The sequence below is a fragment of the Falco naumanni genome, chromosome 4 (assembly GCF_017639655.2).
Source record: "Falco naumanni isolate bFalNau1 chromosome 4, bFalNau1.pat, whole genome shotgun sequence".
In the NCBI taxonomy this organism is placed as follows: Eukaryota; Metazoa; Chordata; class Aves; order Falconiformes; family Falconidae; genus Falco; species Falco naumanni.
Genome location: NC_054057.1, coordinates 55147993 through 55168507, shown reverse-complemented (window position 1 = coordinate 55168507; position 20515 = coordinate 55147993). Strand labels below are relative to the sequence as shown.

General features: G+C 40.1%; 1 protein-coding gene across 3 annotated transcripts in view; it reads left to right on the top strand.

Annotated features, from left to right (window-relative positions):
* GALNT11 (polypeptide N-acetylgalactosaminyltransferase 11) overlaps nucleotides 1-20515 on the top strand; it is a 56640-nt gene that overhangs the window by 17291 nt on the left and 18834 nt on the right. For all 3 annotated transcript variants that reach the window (XM_040593324.1, XM_040593325.1, XM_040593323.1), the window contains exons 3-8: nucleotides 3666-3789; nucleotides 7114-7280; nucleotides 11624-11749; nucleotides 14876-15125; nucleotides 18002-18119; nucleotides 19956-20108. In XM_040593324.1, the coding sequence (XP_040449258.1) occupies nucleotides 3666-3789; nucleotides 7114-7280; nucleotides 11624-11749; nucleotides 14876-15125; nucleotides 18002-18119; nucleotides 19956-20108 (938 nt within the window). The remainder of the gene's footprint in view (nucleotides 1-3665; nucleotides 3790-7113; nucleotides 7281-11623; nucleotides 11750-14875; nucleotides 15126-18001; nucleotides 18120-19955; nucleotides 20109-20515) is intronic.

The following is a 20515-nucleotide window of genomic DNA, read 5'->3' as shown; positions in this document are numbered from 1 at the left end:
TACTAGTGGCTCTCTTCATTATGAATTACTTTAAATTTATTCTACTGTGTTTATTCCAAAATATACTATTCCTAACATTTACAGTTGTGCTGTGTAAGTGCTAATGGGGAGGACAGCATTACAGCAAGGTGCTGCCTCTAATGCAGTTCTTGCTTTTGGAAGCGCAGTGTATGCTTGCTTCATATCTTAGTCCTATATTTATTGGACTTAAATGCATAAACTTCAATTAGGTGCAGAGAAATTCTGCTTATAGGCAGTGATTAAAAATAGTGTGATAACAGTACACAATGAAGAGGACACATTGATTTGGAGAATATCCTTGGAGTATGAAATCATCTACAAGAAATGTGTGTGGGACAAAATTACAATGAAAGATTTATTGAAATGACAGTGGTTAGGGCCAAATCCTGCTTGCTTTGTATTAACAAAGGTCTGTGAGTTTCATTGGAGCGTATTTCATCAATGAGATGATTTGGGTTTGTCTTCCAAACTAAAATGCTTTGTATATTTAACTACTTATAGCTTATTCAGTGCTGTGTTCAGATGTGCAAACCGAGGCATGTTGTGTGCTGGCTTGCAAACTTGCTTTTAAGTCTGGAGGCAGATACTGAGCGTTGTGGTATTGGTTTCTGCTGCTTCTTCAGGAAATATGGCATAATAACCTTCATAGCCAAGAGTTTAATACCTTGATCTGTCTGAAGTCCTCTGTCATTACTTTGGATGAATGGTGGATCATGAGCTTCCAGAGTTAATAGAACTTTACCAAATGTCAATTTCAGACTTGGTCATTTGACCTGTGTGAATACATAGGAAAAATGCCAATTCATGTTGCTCTGTAGCATTACAAGTGTTTATCAGTTCACTGCAAAAAGCATGAAAGCCAAGTGAGGTGAAGACTAGCCCAAGGGTGGCCAGTTCTTTCCAACTATTCAGTATGGGCCAGGAAAGAAATCTGAGCTTCTCAACTGAGAATTGCCTTGATCTTCAAACCAAGTGACTGGTTTGGTTGGTGAAAGCCAAGGGGAATTATAATGCCAGGATAAATTCCACATGAATCATCAGGAGACAGCTGGTTCTCTGTTAAAATTAAATCAGGTGCTGCAGGAAAGGGCTTCCTGTCTGTCTGGTGTAGGGCAGTGATAAACATGTGAAGCAAAAAGAAATTAAAAGGAAGTTGGCATGTGATAGCCAAAACCAGTCATCTTGTAGGGCAATCTATCTCTTTTTTTTAAGTTTTTTATTAATATGTAAGAGCCACATAACACTGCTGAAGTATGGCCTAAAGTGATGTTTTGATTGCAAAGCCCTTATTTTCCAAGGGCTTTTATCTGCTGTTTGAACTGAAATCTTTCAGACCTTTTGCATACATTTTAGATGTTGTTCTTCATGAGAATGTTTTAAGAAATACTAGTACTCCTTCTAATCTATATTCAGAAGGTCAGAAAAAAGTAGTTAGTGGTTGGGTATGTATGAATTGTGGAATGAAACATTTGGTATGTGTTTCTTAAGCTCATGATTTGTATAAAGAAAATATTTTTACACAGTGGCACAGTGTTACTGATGCTGAGTATGCAAGAATGGTTGGGCTCGGTGTCCGAACTGACAAGCTGGAAACCTTACTTTGGAAATGCGTGTGGCTCAGAGGAGGAATGAGTGACCCCTTTAGACTGCTGGTGCCAGACAAGTGGCACTGGCATTGCCACTGTAAACAGACCTCATTCCTGCTCCCATGATGCATCGTATCCACAGTGGGAGCAATTACCCATGACCATGATATCCAGTCACCACGAGACACACTATCTGGGTTTATCCCAAGTCTTTTGCAGATATCACTACCCAGCGTTTCCCACTTGGTCCTGCACAAATGTCAAGGCATCAGCTTTTGAGGTGTTTGATAGTGCGTCTGCTTTGCTGTTGCTGTAATGAAGACTAAAAGCAACAGGGTCATAAATGTAAATGGTGGGAAGTGGATGCACAGAATTCCCTCTAGGTCATCTTGTACATAGAGGTAGACTGTTGCTGAAGCACAACTGGTAGTGACACAGCTGTGCTCCAAAGGCCAACCAGGACTACTTGTTTGAAAAGGAAGAAAGCTTCCAAACTTTTAAAATTACCTTTCTTCTGTTCTGTTTTTTAACCCATCGTTTTTTCTCTGGGCTTGAGCTCAGCTTTGGCGTAGCTGTTGAAAACTGGAGAACGTGAGGTATGAAGAAAGGCTGAGAGAATTGTGTTTATTCTGCTATAGAGAGAAAGCTGAGAGGTGAGATTTTATTGCTGTCAACAGCAGATTAATGGGAGGCTGTAGGGAAGATGGAGCCTTCCTGGAGGTATATGGGATTATGATAAGAAATTGGAGCAAGGAGGGTATTTCAGTTAAGTAAGAGGAAAAACATTTTCAGTGCAATGGTGGTCAAATGCTTGAACAGGGAAATAAAGAGGCAGAATCTTCATCCTTGGAGATACTGTAAGCTTTTGAAACATAACTGTACAAGTTCTGAGCCAACCTGCTTTTGAGCAGGAGGTGAGTCCAGATGTCCCTTCTGACCTAAATTAGTTGTGATTCTCTGAAACATTATTCTGGATGTATGGTAGCATAAGTGAAGAACCCACTTACTACTTATTTTCTGTAGATTTTGAACAATATGGAGATGATGGACAGGGTGGAAGGAGATAAATTACATGATCTTTGCTCACTTCTTGTACTGAAATTTCACTGAAGTTGCCTCTGTAGCTTGATAACAGCTGGAAGGGCATAGGCATCTCATCCTGTGCAGCCAGCTGAACAGGGACAGTAAAAAGTCATTGCTCTGCTACCTGAATTGTTGCAGAATTGGCTAGCAAACACAGGTCGTGGCAGACACTGCCTCTCCCTCCTCTTTTTTTCTGTAGAAGAGTTAAGTACCGTAACATTTTGTTTCTAGTCATGCTGATGGCTATATGGCTCATTGAGTGAGAGGCCTATGGCACTGAGTCAAGGCAGGCAGGAGGGGCACTGAGGATTTAATCTTGGACTCTAGCAGTGTACTTACACCAGCAATTGCTGCCTCTGCCCTGCTCAGCAACAGTTGATGCTTCTGCTAAAATAATAAACAAATAGCTGACTCTTGCTATTTTGCTTGCTGTCAAAGTCCCAGGTGAGATAAGTAGTTTACAGGTTTTTTTATACCTATTTTTATGTTACTGCAGGCTTAGGAGAACTACATGAAGTGAAGCTGCTAGTGTGAGGGTTTTTCTACCATTGTAAATGTGTTTTTTATTTCAAAAATCCCATTACAGACCCTTCATCTGTATAGACAGGTGCTGATACATTGTGCACCAAAGTCTTTCCTCTGTTGCTGCTTTGATGTTGGTTTTTAGGTGGTGCTAAGAATTGGAGGCCATTTAAGCGAAGGGAGTGTGTCTGGTAAGGCAATAAACACAATGAAGCCATCAGTCTTTGGAGAATGATTTAATTTTATTACAGCTGCAAGGGCTACTCGTAAGTGCTACCTATTTGTGAGAGGTAACAAAAATAGTTGCACAAAAATACACTTTGCAAAACCAGAGGGGTTTTTGAAGAACAGAATGGGGTTTAGGGGAGGTTAAGACATACCTTTCAATCCTTGATTGTTTCCAAAAGATGTTTTTTGAGCCTATTAACTGATCTTGGCTTGTTTCTTTTGCAGGAATGATTTTTAATGAAGAAGATCAGGAAGTGAGAGACTTGGGGTATCAGAAGCATGCTTTCAATATGCTTATCAGTAATCGACTGGGATACCACAGGGAGGTGCCTGATACAAGAGATGCAAAGTATGTACTGATTTTTGGAGAGACCATGGTATAATTTCATGTGCTCAAGGACTTGTTACATTATACCTGATGTAGTATTTAAAATTTTTGGTATTATGTTTTTGTTAAACACTCTTTCAGCCTCCTATGTTGCTGAAGGCAGATTTTCAGCTATTCAAACAGGAGTGCTAGAGGCTAGGACCTAAAGTCTTTGATCTCTTCTGTCTTTTTTGACTGAATATTGTTCCTGGAGATGTAATTTTTTACCACCTGGAAAAGGTATGTGTTAAGTAAAGCCCCACACAAATCAGGCTCCATGAAAAAAAAGACTGCTACTCCTCGAAAGCAAAGTTTTTCCCTGATTCTTAAATCACTTTAAGAATGCTTAATGAAGAGCAGGACTGGATACAAGTTTATTCAAACTTTTATCGTATTGTCATAATTTTTGTCAGTAGTAGGATTGGCAGACAGCTGTTTTGATGGAAACAAGATTCCAAAGATAATGCTTTAAAAATCAGTGTGGAAAAGGGATCAAACTTTGTATCCAGCAATACTAGGATTACATGCCCTCTCTCTCTTTCATCTTGCTAGCTGTGTACTCAGTTACTGAAAGCATGTAACAATATTCTTATTTTTTTAAGCTTCATTTTGAGCTAGTTAGTATTGTAACTACCAGAAGAGATGCTATGATTCTGTTTGGTACCCTTGAAAGATCATAGAATCATAGCATGGTTTGGGTTGGAATGGACTTTAAAGATCATCTAGTTCCAACCCCCCTGCCATGGGCAGGGACACCTGCCACCAGCCCAGGTTGCTCCGAGGCCCGTCCAGCCTGACCTTGGACACTGCCAGGGATGGGGCACCCACAGCTGCTCTGAGCAGCCTGGGCCAGCGCCTCACCACCCTCAGAGTGAAGAATTTCTTCCTTATATCTAACCTAAATCTCCCCTCTTTCAGTTTAAAGCCATTCCCCTTTGTCCAGTCACTACATGCCCTTGTAAAAAGTCCCTCCCTCTCCAGCTTTCTTGTTGGCCACTTGTAGTACTGGAAGGCTGATATAAGGTCAGCCCAGAGCCTTCTCTGCTCCATGCTGAGTAACCCGAGCTCTCTCAGCCTGTCTCCATAAGGGAGGTGCTCCAGCCGCCTGATCATCTTCATGGCCCTCCTCTGGACCTGCTCCAACATGTCCATGTCCTTCTTATGTTGGGGAACCCAAGCTGAATGCGGTACTGCAGGTGGGGTCTCAGGAGAGCAGAGTAGAGGGGGGGAATCCCCTCCCTCGACCTGCTGGTCACTTTTCGTTTGATGTGGCCCAGGATACAGTTGGCTTTCTGAGCTACAGGTGCACATTGTTGGGCCATGTTAAGCTTTTTGTCCAACAGCATCCCCAAGTCCTTCTCCTCAGGGCTGCTCTCAATCCGTTCTTCACCCAGCCTGTATTAATTCTGGGGGTTGTCCCAACCCACGGGCAGGACCTTGCACTTGGCCTTGTTGAACTTCAGAAGATTTGCACAGGCCCACCTCTCAAGCTTGTCAAGGCCCCTCTGGACAGCATCCCTTCCCTCCAGCATGTTGATTGCTCCACACAGCTTGGTATCACCAGCGAACTTGCTGAGGGTGCGCTCGATCCCGCTGTCCATGTCTCTGACAAAGATGTTGAACAGCAGCAGTCCCGGTACAGACCCCTGAGGGATGCCATTTGTCACCAGTCTACACGTGGATATTGAACCATTGATTGCAACTCCTTGAGTGTGACCATCCAGCCAGTTCCTTGTCCACCAAGTGTTCCAACCATCAAATCCATGTGTCTCTACTTTGGAAACAAGGATGTTATGTGTGACAGTGTCAAAAGCTCTGCACGAGTCCAGGTGGGCGACATCACTCTTCCCTGCTCCGTCAATGCTGTAAGCCTGTTATAGGAGGACACCAAATTTGTCAGGCATGGCTTGCCCTGAGTGAATCCATGTTGGCTGTCACCAATCACCTGCTTATTTTCCATGTGCCTTAGTATAGTTTCCAGGAGGATCTGCTCCATTATGTTGCTGAGCACAGAGGTGAGACTGATTGGTCTGTAGCTTCCTGGGTCAAGATGGACATTAGATGTTCCAGTGCCCAAGTTAATGAAAGGCTTTCACCTTCTGTATTATTTCACATTTGTTGTAAGCCTACAGAGGATAAAATAGAAGAATGACTGATGACAAAATGCTCTGCTTCTCACTTGAAGTCTTTGCTTGGTATCTGGATTGCCCTGCAAAAAGCAGATATTTTTCTATAATCTGTCTGAATGGATCTAGGGGAAGAAACACGTTGCTGTAACAACAATTAAAAAACCCCAACATTAAATGCAGGTCTATTTATTTTTCAATTCATTTTACTAGTGGTTTCTCTGCTTTGTGTAAGTGTAATGAATCGTACTTGCTGAAATGTCTCGCCCCAAGAGCTGAGTTCATTCCAAGTCAATGAAGACTTTTCTTGTATACTTCTAGGTTTTCATTTATAATTTCATATTTTTATTGGATTTCCTCATGTCTGGCATCTTCATATGGCATTAATCTGTGACACTGTGCCCTTCTAAATGTATGAACAAAATCTGAAAATAAGGAGAAAGAAAGAATGATCTTCTGCTTTGAGTGGGATTCAGCTTGCAGATTAAGATGCTTAAACTTAAGTAACTGCATGTTAGTCAGTTGTCTCTGCTTTTATTATAATTAGCAGAGATCCAGTCAATGCAGTTAATGAAGCATGCAGAGCTCTTCAGCTGACAAAATACACTTAGCCTTAGGGTGAGCTAAATACTATCTAGACTTCACTGACAGCAGTGACTAGACTTAATTGTCTTAATCTGCAGGCTGGATCCCAGTCTTCATTGTCTAAATAGGTATTTAGCACCACTGGAGGTATTCTGGGATATCCAACCTAGTCTCCAGCAGCTGGCCAATGAAGTTGTGGGGTTTTTTGTAGGCCTCATGTCATACTTGCCATTCCTGTACGTGTCTGAGCTATCCAAGGGTACTAGACAGTGTTTTGACAGCTTAAACAAGCTCTTGGTGTTTTCTCTTGTTTATGTTTTAAGGATCCGTGGTTCTTACTCCCACCCCACTCCATGATATCCTCTGGTTTCTAACAAGTAGCAATGTTAATTATAAGTCTGTATTATGTGGAGAGTAACTTACTATGCTGAGCCCTGCTATATAGGTGTTATATGCCTGGACTCTTAATGTTCAAGTTAGGGGTTCTTCCTACACATTTAATGTTTGCTTGTTACTTATGAAGTTTCAGCAGTGACTTAGCCCTTTGGAAATCTCACTGAAAATAAAGTGGTAACTACTATGTTTCTGCTTGCAGATGTAGAGAGAAGTCCTACCCTTCTGATCTGCCATCTGCCAGTGTTGTTATCTGTTTCTACAATGAAGCGCTTTCTGCCCTGCTTCGCACAGTACATAGTGTCCTGGATCGCACTCCTGCGCACCTTCTTCATGAGATTATTTTGGTGGATGACAACAGTGAATTGGGTGAGGGAACCTTTCAGGAATATTTTGTTCAGTGCTTACACTTCTTGACCTTCCTCTCTTTTCCTGTGCTTTACTGACTGGTCAGAATAAACATGTGGAGACCATTATGCAAAACCAACTTGTACTACAGTCAGTCTCCAAAACGTGCCAGCCAGTAGAGATGCATGATGTTCTGAGAAGCCCAAGGTGACATCTCCTTTGATGCTGGTGCCATTTTACTGATGAACTTTGTATAATACGGACTTCAGAATACAAAAACAGGTTTCAAAGCTAATAGCGAGGGGTGTATATTTGTGGAGGGGATAATTAAGCAGTTGTTCATAGTGCAGCTGTTTTTAACAGTACTCTGCTTGGGCTGTTCTGGTGCTCAGAGCAGATTACACTGATCTTACAATAAACTCTGTGGGCCAATATTAACTGTGAATGCCCCTGAAAGGAACTGAATGCACGTAGTCTCACCAGCGATCTTGCAGCTAAGTTGATGTGGCACTATGGAAACTGTGTGTCAGTGTTTTGTACTTGCTCAGCATTTCAGACCTGTGGCTGCTGGGATCGGAGCTCAGCCTTCACTGGGAGGCTCTGCGTGGCTCTCGCACAGCCTCTTGTGGCCACCCTGGGAGCAGCCGTCCCTGGCTCTCAGTGGAGCAGCCTCTGCTCCCTCAGTCTGGGAGGGGCCCTGGAGAGGTAGAGCTTGCAGAGTTGCTTTGTTCTTGTTGAAAGATTGATGCTTCGGCATGTTTCTCTCGAATGATGGACAAGGTAACAACAGACACGCGATTCAACCGTTTTGGTCCTTCAAAAGCAAAATGCCTGTTGAGGAATGTATTAGCGTAGCAGTACTTGCGAGCAGGACTGTGCAAGTTCCCTGGTTGTCTCTGTGCAAGTCCACAACTGTTTGCATTTTTAAAATAAATTTTAGATTATATATTTTTAGCACATATAATTAGCTCCCTTGGTCTCATCGTTTGGTTTCTGGGTTAAGGTCTCACTTGCTCTAAGAGACTGATTAGATGTGTATAATGTAGAATGAAATTCTCTTCCTATGCAGCTCGTTCATTTCTCTGAGGTCAGATCAAATGTTAATATAGAGGAGAAAACAAAGATCAAACACTGTCCCTTGTTGATAGGAATGTGTAATATTTAAAAGCTTGTTTTATTGCTTTGTGTTTTGGAAGCAATACCACTCTTTGCTACAAAGTCTTGTGCAATTTGTTGTTTTTAAAGTTTTTTAACCTTCGCATTCAGAACTAAGCTGACTTCAAAACTCAGTCTTTTGAATATGGTAATGTATTTGGTTAGTGCCTGTGTTTAGGCAGTAATACCAGCACTCTTCCGGCCTGTTGCTAATTTGAAGGCCAAATTAGGTTCAAAACATTCAGGTTGCTACTTTTGCCTTTCTGACTTCAAATGAACATGTTTTGAAGCCAAAGATGGGAGGAGATGTTACTAATACAGAGAATTACTGCTCTTGATGATGATACTACTGATGTTTGTGCTGCTGCTTAATTTTACCAAATGGAATTTTACAGCTGAGGAAAGTCAAAGTTGGTTTGGTGACTGAGGAAACAGACTTTGGCTGTGGCATGAATCTCATGAGCTTGGGGAAATTGCTTAATCTTTACGCCTCTGATCTTTTTATTTTTTTTGTAATTAATTTTCCTTACATACTTCCTGAAATGGTATCTTAGATGAAATACAGCCTATTTCTTCAGCTTTAAATATAGGAGCTGTGCTACACATCAGTGCTCTTGCATAAAGTTTGAGTCTTTGCATCTAGTTTTGCATCAAAAAGCTTCTTACACTCAATCATCAACAGTCTTACTAGCTACAGCAGGCATTTCCATGGCTCAGCTGAGCCCACTGTTACATTTTTTTCTTTCCTTTTGCTGCAAGACAGGATTTCTTTTTCTAGTATAACCTCTTTTTCCCTGATTTAGGCTTTACCTGTTATGGAACAGCATACAGGATATTTTGAAGGCTGTTACTGGAGGCATTCTTCTACACAGAAGAGACTGAAGAACTGAAAAGGAGCAAACAGTCTGCAACTTAGTACTTTGAAATAATAACACCCCTGACTCACCATCCTAGATTTTTTTTCTTCTTTGAAGAAGCCTTTTTTACATAGATATGGAGCAGGATAATGGCTAAAGTAATTTTTGGAGACTGTCTACTGGCTAAAAGGGAGCAATTCTCTCCTTGGAGCAAAATTTCTCAGGCAGACTATTGAAGGAATTTATTGGATTATGTCTTTTAAAAGAAATCAGTATTCCCAGTGCATGTGAAGCCGACCCAAAAACCCATTAACAATGAAAGCACCAAAAGGTGTCTGAGACTAAAGTGCCTATTGAGAATGGTCCATGATATACTCAGTCCCAGGCAATGACTGGGCAGTTTCTAGCAGAGTGGTCATTTGTCTGGGTCAGAGCTGTACTCTGAGAGCTTGTTAGCCATTAGGTACTTACTACTGGATCTTATATTCTGCTGCTCAAGGTCATGTTGTAGGCCTGGTTTAGCCATCAGTGTGGACATGGCTTTTTTTGGGTTTTTTTTGCCTTCTGTTGTTTTCAGAAGTTTGCACATGCAAAACTTTCCTCTTGTATTGTATGTCCTTTCATGCAGCCTTATCTGCATTAAGTGCTGAGTTTGACAACTGACCTTTTCTGCTTTGTACTAGCCCTTTGTTTTCTGCTGCTACACACTCTTTCCCTTGCTTTGATACATCAGGTGAAGAATGATTCAAGCACTTGCTTATTTTAGGTTTGCAAATCCTTCTGTCTTGATTACTTGGGTGTCTCATTTGGGTAGCATCCTAGAGATGACTTATTTCATCAGCTTCCTAGGAGGCTTTCTCTAAAAAGGTATTTCCTATTGTCTTTGGCATATGATGTCACATTCAAGACCAGGGGAGAGAATTCCTGTGATGTAAATGAATCCTGTCTGCATCTCTTCAGAGATGTTTTCTTTGTCCTAGAATATTCTCCAGCATTGTATTTGCTATGTGGTACCTTCTCATTCTTGATCCGTGATGCTGCCTTGCAGTGCTAATGCTGAGATCTTAACATTTGGAGTTGTTTCTGGGAATCTCCTTTTCATTCTTCTTGCCTGAAAGATCTTGTACCTCCTAAAACACATATATTCCTTTGGCAATTAATCTTGTTAACAGCAATTTTAATGTTGGAACTGACATTCATCAGAATAATATTTATTCCAGCATATCCTCTGTTGAAAGTCTGTCTGCCCCTCTATACCGAGGTTCTCTGTTCAGTCTCAGCTGGCTTTTATGTTTTCCTTCCTTATTTTATATTTCTTTTCATTTATTCATAAGCTTATTAACTTATGTTTTTTCCATTACTTTAGTCTTCATTGTCCATTTTCTCCTCAGTGGTCCTACTTTAAAGTTAGAAACCACTGTCCTTGGGTGAAAAAAAAATTGTTACTCTTAAAATCGCCATTGATGTTAGTTAAGTTGCAGTAGTGCCTATAGACTGCAGCGAACTTTGCTCTCTGTCAAAAGCACATGCTTGCCAGCACTGTCTTTGATCCTTTTGGATTTTAGAAAAGCAACCACCTGTGAGTGAGCTGTACTTTGTATCGCTGTTATATCAGTGAAGCATGTACAGATAATGAAAGGTGTCTTCATGCTTCTTTAAAGATGTCAGCATTTGTTTTAGTGTATGGAACATAGTAATTTAAATCACTTGCCTGCGTAAAAGAGCTTTCATTACTTCTGCTGCAAATGGCAGTCACCATGAGAAGAATTTGGAAATACTATTTCTTTATACAGTCCTTTTAGTTTTTTAGCAGCAGTAATTTCTTTTAGTATAGAACCTAGTAGTTCCAGTTAACTTCAGCTGCGTTGTACTAAAGGCTTTGCAAACAGAACAAAGAGATAATAATCCAGTTTATATTCAGGAAACCAAGGCTAAGTATAAAACCTGAAATAGTGGCAGCGCATAAAAAGTTAGTTGAGAAAATGCAAGGAAGTGCTTATCGGCAGGAGTGCAGTGGGTGGGAAGCCCAGTTATATGGTTCATTGTCCTCTTCAGTGCAGGGTATGTACCTGCTTTGTCCGTGTGGGTTTCTGCAATGCAGCAGGAAAAAGTGAAGCAGTTAATAAGAAAATGTGGAAGAAAACAACAAAAAAAGGCTACAGAAATTGGAGAGCAGGTGTAGCATGTGGGATAACTGGCTGTCCTTTTGGTACTCTTGGTTTGAAGCCGTGCTGTATTGGGGTAGCTTTTTGATCAAGTTTTTGGCCCTTTTTGAGTTGAACATCTTGGGACTTTAAACAAAGCTTTTACAGTTTCTATCCTGTTGTTGAACTTGTGTTTGTCTTTTCTCAGCTGACTTGAAAAAAGACTTGGATGACTATGTTAAAACTCAGCTTCCCAAAACCACAAAATTGGTAAGAAATGAGAAGCGGGAAGGCTTGATTCGAGGAAGAATGATTGGAGCCTCTCATGCCACAGGTATACCTTCTTGTTTCTCTTTTCCTTGCATACTTTGACCATATGTTGATTGGGTGACTTCTTTTTGAAGCGCACAGCTCTTGCAGATGTTAAATGTTTGACTTGTGATTGCCGCAGCCCACTGTAGGGGCTCTGCATGTTGTGCCATGTTCTAATCTACATGGCTTAGTGCAGGGGAAGAAAGATTCGGGGTAATGCTATCTTAGGTGAGAGGCATTTTAACAGTTCTTTTAGAATTTCAGTGACTTTGAAGGCAGTTAATTGCATTGATCTTTGGCTGTTATATTAACCTATGTTGCAACAACTACACAGTATCTTCAGTGATACCTGTATCATGACAATTGGAGACCTTAATGAGCATTATCTGCGTATTTAAATGTTTATATTATGCAGTTGATGGTGACCATGGTCTTTATAAAGCTTTCTCCGGTATTTCTTCATAGTTTTACTGAATTAGTTCTCACCTGAGATTTTTCTTTACTCAATGAGAAGGAAGCAAGGAGGGCTTGGTGCTTGCTTATAGGTGAATAGAGAGTAGATATAATACATTCACTGTTTTTATAGTTTGTAATTAACTTTAGGAAATCTATGCTGTGTAAGAGGGAGCAGATATTTTTTCAAGTCACCCAAGCAATGACTTTGCAAATTTGGAGCCAAATTTGAGTGTCTTTTAAACGTTATCTAAACTGTTGATTTGTATTTTTTTTTTTTATTCCTGTGGAAGTTTGCTTTTGATAAAATGAGTTAATTTTTTAGAGTAGGTCAGTGAAATAGTAAAACAAAGCCAGTATTTGACAAAATTTAGTGAGGCAATATAGAATTTTCCGTATTGCTGCCCTGAAAGAATGCCTCAGGAACATCTCCATCTGTGCTATGTATTGTGGTCACAGAATATTTTCTGCATGTTTCATGTAAAAACTGTTGCTCTAGAAGGGCAATCAGTTTCTTTAGTAAGGTACACTAATCTGGTTTCTAATTTGCCAATCCAGTTGTAATATTTCTCGTACAAGCTTTTCTGTTGTTGCAGTGAGTGTTAATTTGGATATTTGGTGCTTTATGTACACTTTTACCATAATATGCTTTCGGTTAAATTCTTTGGTGTCTGAGAAAGTCTGTGCTACTTACCCAAATAATTTTGAGTGGCAGACGAAGTCTCATAATTGTTGTTTACTCATTAACATTGTAATGGCATAATCTAGAGAGAAAATTGTGCTTTTGCTTTCCAGTCTGTGCTAGGATTCATTAGTTAGTGCAATTGTAGCTGATTTTATTGCTCTTCTACACTGCAGGAGTCTTCCCCCCCCCATCAAATACTGTCTGTTCTTAATGGGTGTCTCATTATATTTCTTTGTTTCGAAGTTATTTTCATAGAGTCATTTAGGTTGGTGATCTTAAAGGTCTTTTCCAAGTCCAACTGTTAACCCAGGACTGCCAACTTCACCACTAAACCATGTCCCTAAGTACCACATCTACACATTTTTTGAACACCTCTAGAGATGGTGATTCCACCACCTCCCTGGGCAGCCTTTCCAATGCCTGACCACCCTTTCAGTGAAGAAATTTTTCCAAATATCCAATATAAACCTCCCCTGGTTCAACTTTGAGGCCATTTCCTCTTGTCCTATCGCTTGTTATGTGGGAAGAGACAGACCCCACCTGCCTACACCCTCCTTTCAGGTAGCTGTAGAGAGCAATAAGGTCTCCCTGAGCCACTTTTTCTCCAGACTAAACCACTCCAGTTCCCTCAGCTGCTCCTCATAAGGCTTGTGCTGCAGACCCTTTACCAGCTGCATTGCCATTCTTTGGACATGCTCCAGGACCTCAGTGTCCCTCTTGAAGTAAGTGGCCCGAAACTGAACACAGTATTTGAAGTGTGGCCATACCAGTGGTGGGTAACAGTGGGACGATTGCTTCCCGAGTCCTGCTGGGCCACTCTGTTTCAGATAGAGGCCAGGATGTCATTGGCCTTTTTGGCCACCCGGACATACTGCTGGCTCACGTTCAGCTGGCTGTTGACCAGCACCCCCAGGCCCTTTCCTGCTGGGCACTGTTCCCCAAGCCTGCAGTGTTGTGTGGGGTTGTTGTGAGCCAAGTGCAGGACCCAGCACTTCTCTTTGTTGACCTTCATACAATTGGCCTTGGCCCATCAGTTCAACCTATGCAGATCCCTCTGCCGAGCTTTCCTGCGCTCAGTTGTTATTTGGTTGTTTTCTTTAAAGCTCTTTCCCATCTCTTCCACATTATTCTAGTGTTACATAAATTTTATATTGTGTCATAAATTCAGATTTTTCAGACTAACTGAGCCTGAAGGTGTCTCAGGGATCAAATTGTTCTCTCTGATCATAGCAGATAATCCCCATGTAAGCTGATGGGATTGAAGTGTTCCTTGATCTAATACTGGTAGATTTGGCTATGCTCATTTTGGGCATTCACTTTCCTTTTAAACTGGTATGAATCCACGGTCACTCTAGAGCTAATGAAATAAGGGCATGCTCTATGCTACTCTATATTCAGGAACTGAAATGTTGTGGCCTGTGTCATGGATGTATGCAGATTAATTCATCAGAATGACTTTGTTTAAAATCCGTAGATTCTAGCTGCAACAATAACTGGATGGATGCTGAAGTGTAATACGAAGTGAGCCCAAAGCAATTACAGTTAGCGGACAAAATCAGTTTTGTCATGGGGATAATTCATCTGGCTGAATATCTGTCATCTTTGGCGGTCTCTGTAGCCTAACTTGGGTGTGGGAGCTGCTCTGCATTAGAACCAATGTACCTCCTGACTTTTAGAGTGCTGGTCTGGTGACATTTCATTTGAAGTACAGTAGCTCTGCTGAATCTCAATAGAAAATTGATGACTGTAAAGAAATCCAAATAACAGCCCACTTGAGCGATTCATAACTAAATGTGAATAGTCAGGCTCTACCTTCTGCCTTTGTGACTGAACTAATCCCTGTGGAGTCTCTGGTTTGTTAGCGCTTCCGAGTGCAGATGGTGTTTTCCCCTCTGTTGCACAGGGTGGTGAGGATGCTGCTGATACTCTGCTGCTGATATAATTGCATATGTGTTTGTGTGTTTCACGTTACCATGGATCTTTGTGTTTTGTGTGCTTTGGCCTCTGTAGGGAAAGTGCTGGTATTCCTGGACAGTCACTGTGAGGTGAACGAGATGTGGTTACAACCTCTACTGACTCCCATCAGAGAAGATCGCAGGACTGTGGTGTGCCCTGTGATTGACATAATCAGTGCTGACACGCTTACCTACAGCTCTTCCCCAGTTGTGCGTGGAGGGTTTAACTGGGGCCTGCACTTTAAGTGGGATCTTGTTCCTTTGTCAGAACTGGAAGGACCCGAGGGAGCCACTGCTCCAATCAAGTAAGGTTCCTCCTACATGGTGTGAAGCTCTGTGTAACGTACAGATGATCAGGGGCACTTCTTAAGCGTTATGGAGTGTTCTCTGGCTGTGCAGTTTTAGAAGCAGATGCCTAACCTGTCAAATATCTGGCTTGTTTATTTTACTTAGAAATAGTTTTGGTTACTATTACCTATTTCAGTTTAATTTTTCATATTTAATCATGATTTAGATACATCTTATTAGTTCAAGAAAGCACACTTCTAGAGAATGCTTATATAACAGCAGCTTTTGCTAGAGGCAAAAGTCTTAAGGAACTTAATGCTATCCTGTATTAAATCTCTTCAATAATTTCACTTCTGAGCTATATGCATTGATGGTTGTTTCCAGTGTGTCGATGTGTGTTGGTCTTAATGATGATGTTGATAACTGTCTTTGTGCAAGTAATAGCCTGCATAGCCCACTGATACAGGGTTTATTATTTCTGTGATGAAATGCTAAAGAATTGCTAGATTGGGAAAATAAATTTTTGTGGTAATAGGAAGGTGGTCTTTTAGGTGATGGGAGAGAACATCAGAACATATGGTAATTTCCGATGTCAACATTTTTTTTGCTTTAGAATTTAATCTATATTTCTCATCAGACAAGCAGTTATTTTGGCATAATGCTTCCTAAACGAACACCCATGGATGTGAAAACCATCTTTAAAATATGACTTGTCTCTTTGCACAATGTGGCAAATGCCTAAAAATGTCTGTTCGAAGCCTGCCTGTATTGTTTTTGCAGTCTTTTGAGAATCATTCTGAAACAAAAGTCTTGGTAAAGCTTAACACTAGGACTTGGAAGTTATGTTCCTTAATCTTTTAACCATTCATGGCTGTTGTGCCTGGACAGAACTAGCAATATTTGGTTTCTGCTGGACACGGAACTGTTATAAAACGATGTCAGTAAACACTTCTTTTTTCTTTGTTAGTAGCAGACACATATGCTTTGGACATGAGAATAGAAGTTGTCCCTTCATGAGAAGGGCCAGTGCTAGCAGAGCAATGGCAAGAAGCTGATTGTGCTTTTTCTAGTTGTAGGTATCAACCTTAGTACAGAATTCAGGTTTCTAAGGTGGAAGAACTCTACCTTTTATACAAACTGACTCCTTGCAGATGATGTGGTACTTCTATAAGACTTGGAAAGTGAATCAGAAATTGGGCAGTCTCATCTCTCTTTGATTCTCTTTTCTTGGACTGTAAATGAAGAGCGTTTTTAGGCTGATGCAAGCAGCTCCAGTGCAAAGTTCTCTGCTGTTGCCTGACAGCTCTGCAGTTAGTGTTTCCACATCTACCAATCCCAAGATTTGGTCTGAGAAGCCAGGAAACTTCTTAAGTTACTTAACCGTTTGGCTTGTTTGGAAAGTGTCAGTGTGGCAGCTTCTGAAGGTAGAAGGCAAAGGACAGACTGGGAAAATCTGAATGGGGAACCAGCTTAGAATGTCTTTAAATCCTGATTCTATTAAGAATTGTTCTCACAGTTAGTCAGGGGAATGCCTGAATGTTAAGTCTTGCTGTGTTCAACACTGTTGCATTCCTTCAACTCACTTTTAGGAAAAACTCACATTGAAAAGACAGAACTAACTTTATAGTTACAAGGAGTCTAATCATATAAAAAGTTTACATTTTATGCACATGAGAGTGACTTTTGCTACTTAGAGGTCACTGCCTGCTTTGAGAAAGAAGCTAGATTGTCAATTAACCTTTGAAAATGGCTTTCCATCAAATGGAAAGTCTTACATTTTATGTTTTAGAGACCTTCATAATGAAATATTTTGGTGTCAGGGATGGAAAAATTGAGAGCAACCTTTCAAGCCAGGTTTTAAAGTGACAGAAGCTGTAGCAGAAAATTATGTGAGAACAAGCAAGGAAATCCAGGCTTAGGCTTGGTTTCATCACAGGTTTTTATTAAAAAAGGATGAGAAGAAGCCTGTTCCCAGCCCACTGTGTGTTCCAACCATCATATGTAGTGGGTTTACTTTTTTAAAAATTATAATTTATTTTTTTAATACTCCTGAAGGGCATCCTATGTTATAACTTTGTGATACACTAGCAATTCAATCTGGAGCCTGGACAATAGGGATCATATATGGATTTTTACAAAATAGGGCACTGTTCTAGTAACACAGGCAAGTTGAAAAATTTGGAAATGCTGAAGAGAACATCTGTGAATATAGAAACTGTAAATGACTTGCAGCAATCAGTTTATTGACATCAGTGATGAAACGAAGCTGCTCCTGGTATTTAAATTCTATCTGTGAGACAGAGTAGTGTTTCTTTTACCAGCCTGCTGACTTGTATAATTTGAATTTGGTCCTTGTTTCTTGATCTAATTTAATATGGCAAAGTAATGTGTGTTCTGGTTTCTGCTCTTTCTGCAGTTCAGTCAAGCCTGGTCTGTATAATTTGCCCATTTAAGAGGTGGAAGAACACATTGTGTGCAACGTACACGTTTGTAGGGTAAATAGCTTCTGGTAAAGACAGATCTAATTAAAGGCAGCTCCTAAGTTTCACCGTAGAAAGCTTGATGGACTTGCACAAGTTTTTAAGTACTATTTTTTAATTTTTTTTTTAGTAGAGACACAGTCCCTTTTTTCCTCTTTCCCTGACCTATGCCTTTTCCTCAAGTTTACTATGTGCAGTGAAATGTTGTTTATAGGTATTGGAATTATGAAAGAACACAAATACCACTTACAGATAGGCTTTTGAAAACGTTTTGAGACTAAAAGTGTGATCTGATGATTTCTAGTGTGTGTTATGTCTGTCTAAAGTCAAGCTTTGGCACTAGCAGATTCAGCTAAAATTACTTGGTTTTTTTCTTTAAAAGAAAATTAACTTCTTTCAATGTGCCTTTTTAGGTCACCTACTATGGCTGGAGGCCTGTTTGCCATGGATCGTGACTACTTTAATGAACTTGGACAGTATGATAGTGGCATGGACATCTGGGGAGGAGAAAATCTGGAAATATCTTTTCGGGTAATCTAGCTTTTCTGTGTATTGGAGTATGAACCTTGGTGTCTGGCTGCTTCTCTGCCCTGTGTAGTTTCTTTAGCACTGAAATAGTTATTTGCACACAGAAATTGACATTTTTGTTCCCAGGAAGGATGCTTTCAGTGTCCAGTTACTGCCTTTACAGTAATCTTCAAGTTAAGCTTTAATGGGAATATTAAAGAGAATTTTGAGCTCTGTAGTTAAATGTTTGTTCCTTTTTCTTTGTTCCATGGAACATTTCATGATACTTGTAGAAAGACGTAAGAAAAGAAGAATCGTACAAATGTATGAAGTGAGTTTATAAGTAGTGTCTAATGAATTTCATAAGTTGGTTAAGAAAATGTGACTCACAGCAACGTTGATAATAAGTAAGCTAATATTATTTCCTTAGACATGTATTGGGCTTTTCAGATATTTCAGTCTCCTTTCTGAGAGCCTGGAAATGTACCTTTTTTTGTGTGTAACTGAATTAAGAGTAATGTAGAGGAGCCAGCTTGGCTGGAAAAATGAGAAAGTCGTAATCCAGAGATTTGAGAGTGATACTTCATTGGGCTTTTCCTGTATTTTGTCTTACCTTCCCTGTCATTCTACTGAAAGAAAAACAACTTTTTGTGCTCAATGTCATGTTTACCTCTTCACTTTTGTAAAGTGGATTCATCAACGGGTTTGACAAGAATCTGCCTAAAAATGATATGCTGTCATGACAAACACAAAAAGGGGATTAAAAAGTGAAGTTAACATAGAAATAACCCCAAAACCAAATACACAACTCCCAAAACTTCAGCGAAGTCTGTCAAATTGGTCATGAGAGAAATCAAGATTAGAGCTCAAAAATAAGAACTGGCATTTCATAAATTTGAGTGACTTTAAAGGGATGTGTACTTGAATAAATAAAATCTTTCAAGTTTTCAGTATAATATATAATTATTAGGTATCTGAGTAGAGATGTATGGAGTGTGAGGATATTATTGTTGTTACTGTGTAATATACAGTTTCAATTGTAAGCTTTGAAAAACTAGAGTATATTCGGAGAGCTTTATAACATCTAAAAGCTCCCATCTCCCTGGGGGAGAGTTGTAAAGTTTAGTCTTCTATCCAGGAGGAGTTTTTATAGTTACTTGATTATAAACCGCTAATGTGAGAAGCCTTTTCTGAGATTGGAGAACACATTAGTCCTACAAAGAGCCAATGATGAGAATTTGCTGGAAGCTGAAATTTAAAAAGAAAAGAAAAAAAAATTAATAATGAAAGTAGACTGTAAATGCAGTCTCGACCTGGGGTGCAGTGGGGTTGGATTAAGGCACCTGAACGTACCATCTGAATCTGAACAGTATTTCTGATTTCCCATACGCTTAACAGAAACAAACAGCTGTGCAAAATAGGTGCTTATACTTGGTTGAAAAAGCTCTCCAGGCTCTCTTCATACTGACTGATCTTCATTATTTGTCATGGAAGTGCGGACTGTAACTCTAATGTAGCTAAATAAGTTTAGATATCTTAATCTGCAAGTTGAATTCCAGCCTATGTATTTCAGTGTTTGCTAATAGGTCATTAGAACATAAAATTTTAGAAAATTTTCTATTTGTTTCATGAAAGCCAGGACTTCTTATGTGGAGAATTTGATATGGCAAAAATAGTTCTTTTCTAACCTGAGGATCTAATAATGGATTTGTCAGAAAGAATAACACATAGGACAACTTGCTGACACCTAATCCTGTTATCAAGTATAAACCTACCTAAGAATCCCTCGAGGAAGGGGAGGAGGCAGTGAGCCTTGTCAGTACATGTACAATGAGGTATGTTCTGCTTTTGTATGGACAGATCTGGATGTGTGGTGGTAGACTTCTGATCATCCCCTGCTCCAGGGTGGGGCATATTTTCCGTAAAAGACGTCCCTATGGCTCACCAGGGGGACAGGACACTATGGCTCATAACTCACTGAGGCTGGCACATGTGTGGATGGATGAATACAAGGTAAGACACAATTCTAGGTCATGAAATAAGGTTATTAATTGGCTTGTCAAAGGACTGTATCGCAGTGGTGTCCCTTAGCACCTCTAATGAGGTCATCTTTCTGTAGTCTGATTTCCTAATGTTAATTTTGATACAAATTCCTAAATTGTGTAGGATTGTTGTTGCTTTTGAGTGCTCAAGTCTCCTTGCTGTTACTTCTACTGCCTGCAGGAGTTTTGATTTTGTCTTTCTAATGAAGGAAAAGATGAATGAGTTCTTGTAAACTCTGCATTGCTTTGTGTCCAAATCAGTATTACATGGCAACCATATATTGCTATAGCTTTCAGGTAGTTTCCATGCTGGTGAGGTGGGATTTCATAGGTTGTTTGCTTTCTGTTTTAATTAGCAGTCTGATTCTTAGCTTGTCT